The sequence below is a fragment of the Mycetomoellerius zeteki genome, unplaced genomic scaffold, assembly GCF_001594055.1.
Source record: "Mycetomoellerius zeteki isolate Tzet28-1 unplaced genomic scaffold, Tzet1.0 scaffold164, whole genome shotgun sequence".
In the NCBI taxonomy this organism is placed as follows: Eukaryota; Metazoa; Arthropoda; class Insecta; order Hymenoptera; family Formicidae; genus Mycetomoellerius; species Mycetomoellerius zeteki.
Window position 1 is genome coordinate 1,955,277 of NW_017256594.1, and position 16,354 is coordinate 1,971,630.

Sequence of the window (16,354 nt, forward strand, 5' to 3'; positions counted from 1 at the left end):
AGATTTAGAAATTTAATATTTTTTTTAATCTTTTTGATATTTTGAGCTATAAATTTTTTAAATATTTTAAATTTAATTTTAGTTTTTTAAATAAAAAAAAACTACGATTGCCAATTATTTTCACTATCTGCCAAGATTCAATATTAAATAATATTATAATTTAATGAATCTAATGTATGAATCCATTTGTCATGAACAACTTGAAATTAAAATGACATTTGAGTTGTACCTCTGCTTTCATATTCATCGATACAACTTACAATGGTATCCTAATATTTCAACAAGTTAAAGCTAAGGTATCAACAACAGCGTATTTTATGTTGAATGCACGACTTCGCACGTGCATTAATATTTATCATGTGCTAGGGTGTCTGTGTATATGTGTTGTGTGCACAATCGCACACGCATATGTGCGTGTACCACATATAAACGCTAACAAATAGTCACTGGAGCGTCGCACGAACGACGGGACACGAAGTGTTATGGTTTATACTTAACCAAGGGTATGCTTTTCGATTGCAAACACTTATCACACACCCATTCTGCATAGACCTCTTGCGTTAATGATTGATAAGCGTATTCCGTCAATCCTGTGCAGCCCCTGAAATAATCGCGTTGTCAAAAAAAAAAAAAAATCATACATTTTATATTACTTTGCTAAGATCATTGTTTTAACGACTTACCTATGAAACCAAAAATTACAACCTGATTCGCACAAAATTGCCTGATCATTATCATGTACTTCTTTATGACAAATTCCACAGGGATAAATCGGCGGCGCATTAGGATTTTGTGGATTAAATACCATTGACTGATCTGGAGGATATATCTGCAAAAAATGATAAATTACAAATAAGTATTTTTAATCCAAACTTGCTAAATGTAGTTATCATAAGTTAATTACATTAATTGCAAGTAATATAATATACTTGATAAAAGCATATATAACTTACTTTGCCTGCAGAAATTGGCATTGGCTTTGGACCCATTCCTGGTGGACCTTGAAATCCGTGTGGTGGCATGGACCCTCCCATAGAACTGATAGGATGTCCCATAGGTGGTCCACCACCCATATTGTTGGACATTGTGCCCATTGGACCTGCCATGTGACTTCCCATTTGATTGTGATGGCTAATATTCATATTGGACATACTACTCATTCCTGGACCACCCATATTCATGTTATTAATTTGATTTGGTCCAGTCATATTCATGTTGCTCGATACCATCGAACTCATGGTGGTCATAGGTCCATTCATAGGTCTTCCTAAGTTGTTAAGATTATTTCCCATGTGATTCGGATGAGGTTGAGATCCATTATGTCCCAGTGGACTGTTTACATTGTTTAGTGATGGCCCATTTAATGGACTGTTGGGCGGTATATGGCTATTTATGTTGTTCATGTTCATTGGTCCATTGGGCATATGATTAGATCCTCCCATGTTCATTGGAGATCCTAAAGGTCCACCCATAGGACTGCCCATATTGTGACCCATGTTGTTCATTGGACTACCCATAGGTCCACTATTCATATTATTCATCGGACTACCCATAGGTGGACCACTTAATTGCGAATTTCCCATATGGCTCATATTCATATGATTATTCATGGTGTTCATTGGACCAGGAGGCATATTTGGACCCATGTTATTCATAGGGCTCATACCTCCGATAGGAGCATGATTCATAGGAGACATAGCTCCCATATGATTCATGTGATTTGTCATGGGTGAATTACCCATAGGACTCATATTGCCCATGTTATGTGGCATCATAGGACTCATGCCACCTATCGTAGTTAAAGGGCTCATGCCTCGCATAGGAGGGCCACCCATGTGATGTGGATGATGAGGATGCATATGTGAAGGTGCACCATGCATCATCGGACTTTGAGGCGTTGGTGGTGGTGTGTCATCGAAAGGATTACTTGCTACTATTGTGTCACCGTAACCAGTCAAGGGTGGGGGTAGTAGATCCTGTTAAAAGAATATTAGATTAATAATAAGACAATAATTTATAGCAGTAATACATTAAAATATGTATATATAACAAAATTACCTGTACAGATGGAGGTTGTTGCGGGGGTGGTTGGGCAACACTTGCATTTGTACGCCTTTTCTTTTTAGGATTAGCACCAGCTGGTGGTGGCGGTGGTGGATGGGGATGAGCAGAAGAGTCAGGATGTGGGGCATTGGGGCCCATATTCACACCCATTCCCATACCCCCCAATGGCATCCTTGTGAAGGGTGGCATGCCCGCAATATTGTGGCTCATTTCCTTCGCTTCCCTTATTTTATCATGCCAGCACTACTGGATTTTCGTGGCAAGTAATTATTCTTAATCCACTGTTAAAAAACAAGCAAAAAGGAACCTAATTGTATATAAATTTACTTTAAAAGATACACATTCAAATAATTTAATAACTGAAGGACTTGCAATGCTTGTTGTTTACTGCAACTCACAATGTAGTCTAACCATTGATACATAGTATTGGACGGAATATGTGGCAAAATCTCTTTGATCTTTCATTTTGACAGACTTAAAAAGAAAAAAGTAAAACTATGGCCCTAAAATTCTCTTTCTATTATTGTCCTATTAGTCGAATTTCGTTTCAGGAGGGAGAGAGGGAGAGAGAGAGAGAAATAATGTATTTTCTATTCAAAGACATAAAGTATGAATTGCGCTATCCGTATCTAAATAGTATACAACAAATGTGATCAATAAAAGAGAGAGAGAGAATGTGAAGACGATCAATCTCTCTCTTCCAAACTATTGTGATTTCTTGAATAGAAAAAGTTAAAAACTAGATACTCTTCGCATTCTAACTCTCCCATTTTTCGACCAATTTTACATACGGGTGGCGTCCATATTATGTCTCTGATTCTACCCATACACATTCTAGATATTTCTAGGTCTGCCAAGATGGTTTCAATGCTATGCTCTCTCCGTATATCAATAAGTCTAACACGTGATATTGGCAGAAATTAGACAAAGCCCTCTATTTATTTCTTTTTACGAAATATGTATTAACCACTGTTGCAGTAAGTACTTCAATTATAATTTTACAAATACGCATATTATCAGTCATAAATATTTGCTGATATTTGTAACAGATTTCACGAGTGTAGGCAAATATTCATTAGTCTTAATGCAAATATGTAATATTTTAAATTATCAAATGATTAAATGAAGTCAAAGCTTAATTCAATAAATCAAATTTGTTTAATGTTTAATTTCATGTTTCATAAAACAATTACTTACGATTATTAAAGATAAATATTAATTTCATATATAATAAATATAATTTGTGTATAAAATTCTTTATATATTTACGTAAAAAGATAATTTAACAATTATACGATTATTATTGAATAATACATTTATTCATAAATTTAAAAATTATTATATTATTAAATATTATTCAAATAAAATTATTAAAATAAACATTATATTAAAATATACATATTTTCGATATTTATATAAATATCTTATAATTATTTACGAAAAAAAAAAACTGCATATCATCACTTGAACGTCTCTCACAATAAATTCATTAATAATTACTCGATTATCTCAGTCAGATATATACAAAATAATTAATTAAAGTTATATCCAGTTTTTACTTGCTATATTATAACGCTGTCCTACACGCCGTTCGAGAAATTTTTTAACAAGTTACCAATCAGAGTGGCAGCGTATATGACCGATATACAGCGGAGTAACGAAACATTCTTATCGCATCGTTGCTCCATTGAAATTATTCTCTCGCGGCGTGAGAGACTTATCACTTATAAACAAGCTGGTGCGCGAGAGAGCGCACGTACGTTCACACACGCACGTATACACATACTCGAAAGCTCGGGACCCGCGTATGCATATCTGTACATCGCAGCATACCGCCTATATTTACATATGCCGATATAAATAACGAAATTACTACCGTTACCTCGGTGGCGCGCCAGCGGTCCGTCCATCACGAATGAGACGGAAGATCGTGAAGGCAAAAAAGAGAAAGAGACACACACATACACACGGCGTAAGAGAAAAAAAAAAAGAGAGAAAGTGAGAGAGAAGCGCCTTTACGACACGACTGTACCTTCGGAACGGCGATAAGAGACTTGCGGTACAACAAAATAGAGAAGAACCCTCGTCGGGTCTCGTCGCGCGGCGAACGTAAAAAGGAGCAAAACAAACGTCGCCTCGCAGTTCTCTCGCAGAGACTAACCTAACCTAACCACGGAGTATCACCATCGAGCCTCCGTAAGGCGCCTCCGCAAGTTGACCGCACACGATTTGTGTGCATCCGCAGCGCGCGGGATAAATGCAACATTTATGTACAGCGGTGTTTAAGGCAGGACGATAAAGATCGCACGCAACGCGCGATGCACCGGGCGATTTAAAAAGCCGGCCGGGTATCCGGAGGCGCGAGGGAATCGCGCGACTGACGTCGTCGTACTCACCAGCGCATTATAGCGGACGCGACGAGGAGATCGTGTGCATGGCGACTTGGCGACGGTCGTTTTTTCCCCGGAGTAACACCGGCACCACAGATCCACGTCGCAATCCAGCCGCCGCTACCGTCGGCGATTCTATCGCTGTTGTCGCTGCCGCTACTGTTGCTGCTCGCTGCACTACTGTTGCTGCTGGCCTTAGCAGGACGAATCAGACGAACGATCCGTCTGTACGCGATTCTGGCTTGAGTCTCGCGCGCAACGCATCTCTCGGTATCGCGAACGGGCCGCGCATTCACGGACGCGCGTACACGATCGCGATTAACGCAATCTCGCACTCTTGGTGTCACTGAGCTCGGATAACGGAGCGAGGTATCGCCATATACACCACACGAATCTGCTCAGGTCGCCATTGTCGCGTTACGCGTGTCCCCCTCGCGCCTGTATTTGTCGCCTATCCGTGTCCACCGTGTGAGACCCGTGCGCCTCCGGTAGATAGCGGTTTGATGTTGCCGACGACGCAACAAATTCGCAGAAAAGCGGCGTGACTCGGTCGATAACGGCGGATTCTAGATTTCTCGATGACCTACGATCGGCAAGGGATTTCGAAGCGCGAATTTAGGATTTATTTCAAGATTAGTTTTACATGAAATTTTTATGTATCATATTATATTTACATTAAAGGATCCTATAAATCATGTGAAAAAAGTGCTTCGATAAAATTGGCTAAAACTGTGATTTTGTAAATTATGAAATGTGTGTGTATTGATCAAAAGGCACAGAATAATGTGAGGCGAATCAATTAATATAAAGAAGACACATAGTTGCTTAAAAAAATATGTAATTTGTAAGTACGCATATTGCATATTTTTTTTAAAGCAATTTTGTGGTTTCTTTACATCAATTAATTCATCTTATTCTGTACATAAAAGTAGGTATAAAATAGTAACAATTATAAAAAAAATGAATAGTTTAATAGATAAAGATGATACTTTTCAGTCCTGCAATCAGATTCAAAATAGCGACTTTCGAATGATGTTACAGCAAAATCTCTTCATTTTTTTATGCTTTTGTCTAAAGAAACTTTTGATTTAAGCATCTAATAAAATCTGCAGTCATAATGTATGAAAGTTAAAAATATGTAAAATAGCTATAGTTTACATAATTTATATTATATATACACCTAGCAAACTAGTTGATGTTATTTGTCACCATTTTGACGATATTTTAACGTTAAAGACGTCATTTTGATGTCAAAATGAGGATGAATAACGTCAACTTGTTTGCTGCAGGGCATGCATGTAGTTGTAGTTGTGGATTATTATATTTTACGCGTAGACGCAAAACTCTGATGACCATGTCACACACCAGTCTCATGCCCGTTTCTCTAATATATTGTAGATTAACTTTAATCTCGATAGATCAATTTATTTTTTATTTAATTTTCCTCATTCTAAAAATAAAAAAACATTTCATTGAAGAGTAAATTAAGCCGAAATTACAGATAATCTACATTGGCCCAAACAAAATCAGTCAGTCTTATACAAGATCATTATAGTTTCATATTGAAACATTTATATCTTTAAAATAAGATCAGTTTAAACGAACGTGAAAGATCTTTATTTTACATTTCGTGTGTTTTCATATAAATTTATTTATATGAAAACTTGTATTTGAAACGTGTGTGTGTGTGTGTTCACGTTTCCACATCTTTTAATTTTCCTAAAAGTATAAGCTTTCGCCTTCTTTGCTTTTCAACGCAGAATATTGGATAAACTATATATAAAAAGAATAGATTCTGCTTCATAGCAATCAGGAATTTAAGTTAAATTACGTCAATCTATATTAACTTTTAATCCTCTGGAGCTGACGTAGGTCTATTGGATTCACTCAATATCTCTTTGTCAAAAATACCAAACAATTTCCTTTATGTTATTTGTAAATTTAAATTATTCTTATTAAAATATAAATAGTATTTTATTCTTATTAAAATATACTTGAATATTACTTGGTATATTTGAATAAGAATAATTATTTTTTAATGCGAGATGTGTCATTTTGGTTTTCTTGAAATTAATTAGTGTCTTTTTAATTAGCATAAATTAAATGAGTTTGACAGATTCAGCGTCAGTAACTGTGTTGCAGATTTGACGTTCGCCCTGAAAAGTTAATATAAAATAATACAGCTTCGAGCGCGCGCGCGCGCTAAGACTGATTAAACTCGTGGATAAAAAAAATATTCCGTAAGAGATACTGCTGCATATTGCGGTGAAAATTCAAGCTTTAAACGATAAGTTTTGTATGAAGTAATTTTTATTCATGTTACGAATAAAGTGGCATGCATGGTCGACACGGGTACGTGAAATTCACGCCATAACATTTTGCACGACGCGGGTTGCTATAGCCGCGTCCGAGCTTAAAGCTTCGGCGTAGAGTGCTTGCATGCATCGCTTTAATTATTTCAGTTACATCAGTGAATTAACCCGGCTTAACAGCCAGGAAAACAGCTCTCGCGAGTGTCTACCTCGAATATTTAAGCTGACTGCCTACCTGTCTGCGTACACTACGCACGGTCCTCGGAACCGAAAGTCACCGTTGTCTTACTTACTCGCAATTTTATTTTAACATTAGCACAAGCTTGTCGCAATTGTGAGACAAGATGTGAGACACGCTTCGAGTCAGTCGAAACGATTACCTCCGAAGGAAACGATATGTAACACAATGTTGAACGTGAAAAAGTACTTACAAGTAAGTGACAGCCGATACCAGACGAAATACTATTATTTTTGAGGGAGATAAAGTTTGAAAAGACTCTTTGTGTCTCTATTACTACATTAAATTAGATATTATGATAAAATTGAATAACATAACAAAATTAGTAAGAATCTTAGATCTCGCAAAATTTGCGCTATTTTGATGCTATTTTTTGCAGTTATCTTTTGCATAATTATATGTTTGTATACATGAGATACTATTATTTTTGGAAGAATAAAGCCACATCGACGATTTCAGGAAAAACTCTTTGTGTCCTCATTCTTATATTAATCTTCCGAAGTTGACAGTCTACTGGATCTACTCAAACATTTTTTATTAAAAATGTCAAATTCAATCTTTTTTACTACAGAAAGTTTATAAGTTTGAATTATATTCTTATTAAAATATATTTAGTATTCATTCTTTTTTATGAGAGTCATTTTAGTGTTTTTTGAAAATAAAATTAATGATTTTTAACATAAATTACAATTAACATAAATTACACAGTTGGAAAATTTGTATTAAAATTTAACATATTTCACAAACAGTCCTAAACGATCCATTCAAATTTTCATGTTAATTTAAGGGGATGCTGGAGCCGCCTGTATTACCAATAAAATTAACGTTTTTGACGTTTTTGTTCCTGTTGAATTTCTTCGTAGTGGTTTTACAGAATAAAAATTCCTTTTCCACGATTAAAATGTAAATGCTAATGTACTTATCGCTGGTGTATTTCGTGTCCAAAGCTGGAAAAAATAAAAAATTACAAATTTCTTTATCCATTTTTATCTCAGTATGGCGACTAACGCTGAAAGTAAAATGGATAAAGAAATCTTTAATTTTTTATTTTTTCAAGCTTTGAACACAAAATACACCAGCGACAAGTACATTGGCATATACATGTCACATGTTTTAATCGTGGAAAAGAAATTTTTATTCTGAAATCATTACGAAGAAATTCGACAGCAACAAAAACGTAAAAAACGCTAGTTCGATAATACAGGCAATTACAGGTTATTAACATATTTATTTTGTGTTAAGGGCATGCTTCATCAGCATCCCCTTAACACAAAATAAATATGTTAGTAACACAAATATTATAAAATAAAAAAAATTTAACACAATGAATGTATAATAATACGAAATATTACATAACAAAATTAGTAAAAATCTTAGAAGTTTTGTCTTACATCTTCTCACAAAATTTGCGCTATTTTGATGAAGTTATCTCTTGCGTAATTACATTGTCTGTATGTATGAAGTAACTTTCACGATGTGTGCATTATTTCACATGAGGAAAGAGAAATCCCTGATATAGCTGTCCATCTGTTGTCCAAACGGACAGACGAAATTAATACGATCGGCCATTTTCCTGGAGCCGATATGTAATATGAAAAAACGGGAATGCCGTCACCTCCTCCCTCTCGTTATCCGTTCACGTTAACGGCTCTATCGATCTCATTAACTGCCTGGGCACTCGCGATTTATTTTTATCGAAGGATATAAAGTATATATCCCGGAGTCGCCGTTTTCGTCCGGGTAAAAGTGGTACAAATCGGAAGCATCGTGAACGGGGCGGAAAAACTGGGCCAATCCCCGGAGGAGAAGAAAACTGGGATGGTGTATCCCGGGGGAATCTCAACGGGGTACGGAGGACAAGAGTATGACAAAAGACGTGAGGACGAGGGAAGGATTTAATAAATTTCTCCGAAGGAGTCCACTAAGTGGGGTAAATCATATGGTTATTGGCCTCTTAGGAGATATTTCTTTGTATTTCTTGTTGTGCAATTATCGAGCGATGTCTCGTGTTCCGTTAATCCGTAATCGTACGATTATTACGTTTCTTTATTAATATTTTATATTTAAGAAACGTTAATAGAGATTAAAACTTGTTCGGATTTTTTTTATTAAAAGTGTATGAAAATGGATTGTTTAAGTATTGAATTATCACACGGAATATATTTTGGATTCTAGAAACGTTTCTTAAATTTATTTTTACGTAGATATGGCTTCCTTTAAAAAAATATTCGCATTAAGAAACATCGGACGAAAGAGGGTAACTCATGAAAATTCATTGGACTTTGTGGAAAGCGGTTTATTTTTATATGAAAGTAAACTGCAAAACCTTCCTCACAGATAATTTGACAATAATGCCAAAACTCTTCACCCTCGTATCTTCATGAAAAGAATTCTTTTCAATCAATAAAAAAAAATCAAATAAAAAATAGATTTTTATACGCAGTGTTTAAAAAAAGCTCTCAATGTAGAACTCGTCGAAAGCAATAAGCCGCCACTCAAAACAAAACGTGTTTCCTGTAATAAAAAGCGCCGGAACTGCTATTCCATTTGTTTAACAGTATCAATGCTGTATCCTAAAAAAAAAAAAGAAAGAGTCGGAAAGGAATCACAATCGAATCGGGCCTAACAGGGGCGGCGGAGGATGCAATCGGTGGATTGCTCGTTGTGGCAATCGTCCACCTACGCGAACGGATTCCGCAAAATAGCGACATCGCCCAAACAAAAACGACGCGCCAATCAATCTGTCACGTGGTGCACACGTGTCCTGAATAAGAAACGAACGATTTGCGCAAATCACACAAAGACCGAGCGATTTACTCAGACCTCAAAAGAAAGCGGCTCACCTGTCCATATCCTGATAACTTCTTCCGAAGGCGCCCATTTATAATTGCATATTTGGACGACTGATGAATTTTCGATGTCTTTTTACCAGTCGACTTCAGATCGCTCAAAGAAAATATCATTAAAGAATCATGTCATAAAAGTAAAGTGCCTATATGGCCATAAATAATTTACAGACTCTTCTTCTTTCTTTCTGAACATTTACTTTCGACAATCAAAAATACAAAGTTTAACTATGAAATACTACTTACGACTTAAACCTCAACATTGCATAACTTCAATTGCTTCATCATTTTCCTCTTATTTTTTTCTCTCCGGAAGTCCGGACTCTTATTTGCAGGAATTTTATGAAATTTCAAACGGATATTTTATAATCAAAAATAATCATTAAAAAATTTACTCCACACACACAAAAACAGAACGTTTATTCTTCGCAAAAAATATTTAAAATTTTATCGCATTTTCCGAAAATACATTGAAATCAAATGCTACGCGATATTTTATAATGTTTTCAAATATAGGAATTCAGAATTGTTTTCGGAGTGTTATCAATTCTATCATAACATAAATAAAAATATTTTACATTAATAAATTAATAAATTAATTTTTTTATATTTTAGAATTTAGAATATCTCCTTCTCGTTCCTGATTTTGAATAGGAAAAATATTAGGTTTTGTAAAACTTTCCTATAAAGAAAAGAAATTGTAAAAATTCAAGAAACAATATAAACAGGCCTCCTGTATGAGAAACATTGCTAAATTTAGAAATTAAAAAATATTAAAATGTAATATTGAATTAAAGTTAAATAAAAAGAAGAGGAGGAACGATGAATAAGATAAAGATCATTCGATTAAATTTACAAAATTAAAGAATTATAAATAAAAAGATTCGAGGAGATTCGAATTCCCTGAACTTTCCTGAAGCGCGTTCGGATTTCCACTTGCGGATGCTTCCCGAGTGTCATGTCATCCTTGTGACATCCGAGGAGCATCCAGGTGAGAATACGAACACGCCTCTGGATATGTCTATTGCCCATGTTCTTAAATGTTTATAACCATCTATGTCTATATTCCATTCTCTTTACACGCTTACGCATGTATACGAGACCCGTGTGCAATCACGCCGATTTATTACCGCTGGAACACATTTTTCCATTACATCCGAGCGGATACGCCGATTGCATCGCCGACCAAGTCGTCGAGAAACGATCCTTGACCCATTGCTCAAGGATGCTTCAGCATTCCCTGGTGTCCCTTATAAAGAATTTAACTCGAGCAATTCTTCTACAGCGGTGTGGAACGTATCCCGAGTCACTTTACGCTCGGCGGATCGTTAATACGCCTCGCGAGAAAATGTAGCGCCATTGAAGAGATTCAAGAAAGTCCGTTGCAGTTTTCGCTGCTCGAATGCCATTCAATTGATATCAACGAGGAAGCCCATTTCTTTGTGATTCCTATCTTTTCCGTTTTCAGAACCCGATAATAGGACGATTAATTCTACTCTTTTCGAACGATCGTTATTATCGAAGAAATATATCGGCGTCTATAGAATAGAAACGTATTAGGAAGGAAACTCAAGTTGGGTTCCGATTGTTCGGAGTTGTCTTCGATAAACGCTTTGAATGTCGAAGCAACACGTTAAATAATACATATAGTTGCGATCGTACAATTTGCATGTCACAGTTATACGAGAAAAGAAAGAAAAGAGGACGATGATTGATAATTTATTGGAAAAGATTATCACAAGTGCTAAAAAAAAAATGCAAATTACCTTAACATCGTGTTACCGAGTTACGGAAAAAGAACGAATGAATTAAAAATTTATTAACATTCCTACAATCCAACAATTCCACGATTCCTACAATCAATTATATTTCCAATAACTATGCTGAAGTAAACTCACATTGGCATGACGTTGCGCAATGTTTTCCAGTGCACGTAGCTACATATCGACGAAACTTCAATAAAGACCGAACTTACTTTTATTGTTTTCGTGTATTGACCGAATCCTCAATATTCGCACAATACAAATTATTACACAATAATATTGACCGTGGCGAGATTCGCGCTTCGACTGCAAATATACTCGAACGAAAATATGACTCTTTGCATGTAACAAAAAAAAGTTAAACTTCAATTTGTGCTGTTTCATAAATTTCGACAGTCCGGATCCAGCTCCGTAGAATACGACGACTTGTTACACAACACGATTTGCATAATGTACGACGATTTATGTCCCATACAGCAGAAATGTTCAAATTATATTACGGTGATAGTCTAAAGATATCGCAACATCTATAGAATATCCGTATGATATATTCAGGATATTTCTGCTGTGTGGGATCAACAATATACGTATGTATATATAGGTCAAGCATTGCCATATTTTCAGTGGTGGAAATAAAGTCCGAAATTGACAGTTTAAGGACCGGTTGTTCTATCTTCGGATAAACTATATAATAATTTATCGAATGGATAAACAAAAGAGTAAAAGAGTAAAAGAGAGTAAGAAAGTGAGCTGAATTAATCAAAAGGTGGAATAACTTAGCCTATAAGGCTGGCCTTATTATTCATAGTCAGTTTTTATATTTAAGATCATCTTATATACAATATTAAGATGTCACGAATCAATCAGAGGGCCGTTTCAGCACCTTAAGATATTACTTAAGACAGTCTTGAAACAAGTACGGACTATGAATACCGTCCTAAGTGACTGTTGAGGTTTCATGTTATTTCTGCTTTTTCTGAAGATGGAAAGAGACGCAACAGAACCATGGACCCTGTTAAACTGTCATCTTCCGGCTTCAAGTTACGAACAGAATACTCGTTTTATGTATATTATATATGTCATTGTGTGAGATAAAACGTTTCCTTTTTCTCTTTCATCGTAGGTACCGTTGTCAAGCGTTATTCAACGTTGGCTGCTGTTTACCGAAAAAATTGCACACGTTTATCGCGGGTATCACCATAGCTCGCGCGAGAACTGCCGATGCCGCCACTCGATTTGCCTTCCGAACTCGGCGATTGACGGCGATAATTACACGGCGGTGTTTGCTGCGAACCGTGTCAATTTCTCGGTGGTGGTCCTCGGGTCCACTCCACGTACTGCGGGTTAACTCGCCCGCGCGCCGAAACACAGCCGTCGAGTTTTCAATCAATAATGTCACCGGCAAACTTCGGAGAAAAACCAGAGGCTGTGCCGTTACACGCGCGGTACGCGCAACATCGAGAACGTGGGGCTACGCCAACTCTCATTCAACTTTTACGTCGCGAGCGCACAATCTTTGCCTCTGCCCTCCTGAGATCCGCGACTGTGCGTCCGAAACTCGTGTAAACGTTGCCTCGATATGTAACTGGAGAGAGAAATCAATTTTGCGAATTGAGAAATATTTTTTATTGGATCATTCAGATCAGATTTTCTATACCGAAAAGGATACTCTTCTATTATATTTGGACAATAAAATAATAGCTTTTATATTTGTACAATAAAGTAATATTAATATACACAAAAAAAAGGAACGAAATATCTCGATAGATTTTTATCTACTGAGATTTTATTATCCGGGTTCGACGTCCATACGAGATATTTCCGGGAAACGCACGCCCGTTGGTGTCTATTCAGCAACGACGACGACGGGTCGAGCCGACTTTTCCCACTTTCTCTTATTAAGCGAGTGTGTCGCACAAGGCGACGCAGAGAGAACCGTAACGCGTTCCCATGAACTTTCACCTTGGGATTTCTTTTTCGCAGGCCCGTAATCAGGCGACTCATTCACAACGTATTACGTACGGTCGACGAGACGCGGGTGAAAACACGGAATCAACCCTGAGCGACCGCGCGCACGTGTTCCTCATCAGTGGTATCTGCAACCCTATCTACGAACTGTTAATTACGACCCGTTGTTTGTGCTCGCAACGAAAAATTAACTCATTAAACATGCGCAGCTCCGCTCGATGGAAACTCGGTAGAGTTCTCTCTCTCTCTCTCTCTCTCTCTCTCTCTCTCTCTCTCTCTCTCTCTCTCTCTCGCTCACCGCGACATTATCTCCAGCGAACACCCTATAATGACAAAATTGCATTCAATCCACTCGTTCGCTCCTCATTGACGTTGTCATTCTCATCGACAGATGATTAACTCGTTCTCATCGCCATCGTTGTCGTCATCGTCGTTGTGACAGTCGATCGGGTATCTTGTGAATGCCAGTGAAAATGTCAAATCACTATGTTCATTCTAACGTACATACCTTTCCCCGTGTTTTGTCACACACAAGTAGCAAGTAGCAGTTTAAAACTTCGCTTTATGCTTGAATCAGTCGGACCCCCCGCCTCAGTCGGCGGACAACTTTCTATACGCGAACAATGCGGCTGTAGCAAATCTGCGTGAGATGTCCTTCAGCTGAAGCTGTTTCTCCAATGCAAATTGTAAACCGTGAAGAAATATCTATTGCGCCTGTAAAACAGAATAAACTTTTCTGGAATATTTACGGACGAATACATGACACGTTGCTACATTTAATTCTTCAAACCGCGAATTTTCTTTTTATTCAGAAATTATATAACATTTGAAACAGATGATAAAAATTGAAATTTTTAAAAGCAATTAACATTTTTAAATGTAAAATGTTTTTAAGACTGAATCTCATATATGTGAAAAATGAGAGTACAAATATATACCAAATAATGTTCGTTTGCACAAAAAATAACGAACGTGCAGGATATTTTTATAATTACGTGAAAATGTCTACAAAATCACTACTGCCATTGGAGTATATAGCTGTTATTGAGATAAGATACTCAGCGGATTTTTGGAGATAAGAAGCTCGATCGGATTAAGCTCGATCGGCTTTAAACGAAATGAAGTAAAAATAAAATCTGCAGAAAGAGATCTCTTATCTGGTCTTTTTCTAACGCTCAACGCTTCGAAACTTGCCGAGATCAAGTCTGTGGGGAAATCATAGTTGAATTTATTAAGCCAACGCGAGTAATTTCCCCCGAATAAATATTTAAATAACACGGACGGTTTATTTAATCCAGCCAATATCAAGCGCGGCTCAAAAGCGGGACGGTTCTGTCGATAAATTTAATGTTAAACGTGTAACGATTAATTTCGCGTAACTCGACGCCGTTACTGGTAGCAGCGCGCCGTGTAATCTCGTACATTTAAGCACGCAATTTTTTTTTCCGCCGATTCCGCACGCGCGCGAGCGCGAATAATGACGGTGCCTGCTAAATTCGTTTAAAATTAACATAATTAAATTGCAGTTAACGTTGCGGCGGTGAAATTTCCAGTAACAAAATGCGATTAAAACTTGTTTATCTAAATTTATATTCTCAGAGGGAAATCCCCTTGTTAAGCTACGGACTGGTTATACGAATTCTCCGGGAGAAGATTAACCCTCGTAGAAGGGTTAAAACAAGCATCATCCTTTTCCCGTCCCTAATCTACCGGTTTAACCGTCCGTTGATCCACCTCACGGTAAGTTCGCTTGGCAGTCAAGGATTTACAGCGCAGGACTCGATTGCCGAGGTGTGCACGTACATATATAAATGGCGCTACATACAACAAGGCATTCGTTTCCCTGCGAATTGAAATGCGAAACGCCGTTTATTTATGCAATTCACTATTCACAACTATTCACGCGTGTTATGGCTGTTACACGCGCCATGTAGAAACGGAAAAACCATTTGCGCGAACCCGGGGAAAAGATAAAACCGTTGAATTTTTCCAATAGCTTGGTAAATAACAACGAAAAAAAAGAAATTAACGCGACCATCCGCGCGATATCTCAAATTTACGTCCGGCACATTCCCCGTTAAAGTCGACTTAATCACCGGGGGCAGTTTTCGTAATTTTCTCTCAGGACTGTACGCCACCGTCCCGTGCACTAGGAAGTACAATTTTTCTAGTAAATACATCGCAATGCCTGTTACCTGATTGTTATTATTATGTAACGATACCTGCTACCAAATTACGTTATTGTTGCGCCGATCGATTAGACGAGAACTGTAAATACAATTAATTAAATAAAATCGATCTATTAAATTGAATAATAAGAAGTATCCCTAAATGTTCGTGCTAGTAGCTGCAAAAGTTACATAATTAAAGTTAATTAAATTTAAATAATTATATAATAATTCATGATATAAAGTAGGAATGTATATATATATAAAGCTGTTAAATTATTATTAAATTAAATAATAACGATAATTGTCACGCACTCCACGATCTGCCGCGTTTCAATATGCATGGGACGCGCTGAAAGGATATATACCTATATAAAACCAATTGGGCTGTTAAGCGGCTGCAAATGTTAAATAAACTCAACGCGAGGTGAATCAAGCTGCCTCTTCCGTACTTTTCTTCCCCTCTGCAGAAGAGTCATACGACGTGACTAACAGCACAATAAGCCATCGATCTCCTCTTTCCCCATCGGGCTCACTTTTTTTTCCAGGGTAAACTCGTTCCGTTGGAACAATCGGATCGCCTCGAAACGATCGTCCATTCAAAC

At 37.0% G+C, this 16,354-nt stretch overlaps 1 protein-coding gene across 6 annotated transcripts in view; it reads right to left on the reverse strand.

Moving 5' to 3' along the window:
- Nucleotides 1-211: 211 nt before the first annotated feature.
- pygo (pygopus family PHD finger) overlaps nt 212-16,354 on the reverse strand; it is an 88,640-nt gene continuing 72,497 nt past the window's right edge. The window contains exons 1-5 of one of the 6 annotated variants that reach the window (XM_018445706.1): nt 4,461-4,864; nt 2,059-2,345; nt 954-1,976; nt 684-829; nt 212-601 (exon numbers count right to left, since the gene is read on the reverse strand). In XM_018445706.1, the coding sequence (XP_018301208.1) occupies nt 481-601; nt 684-829; nt 954-1,976; nt 2,059-2,274 (1,506 nt within the window). In that variant the 5' untranslated portion in view covers nt 2,275-2,345; nt 4,461-4,864 and the 3' untranslated portion in view covers nt 212-480. The other 5 variants (XM_018445708.1, XM_018445711.1, XM_018445710.1 and 2 more) reach the window with 5 other exon arrangements.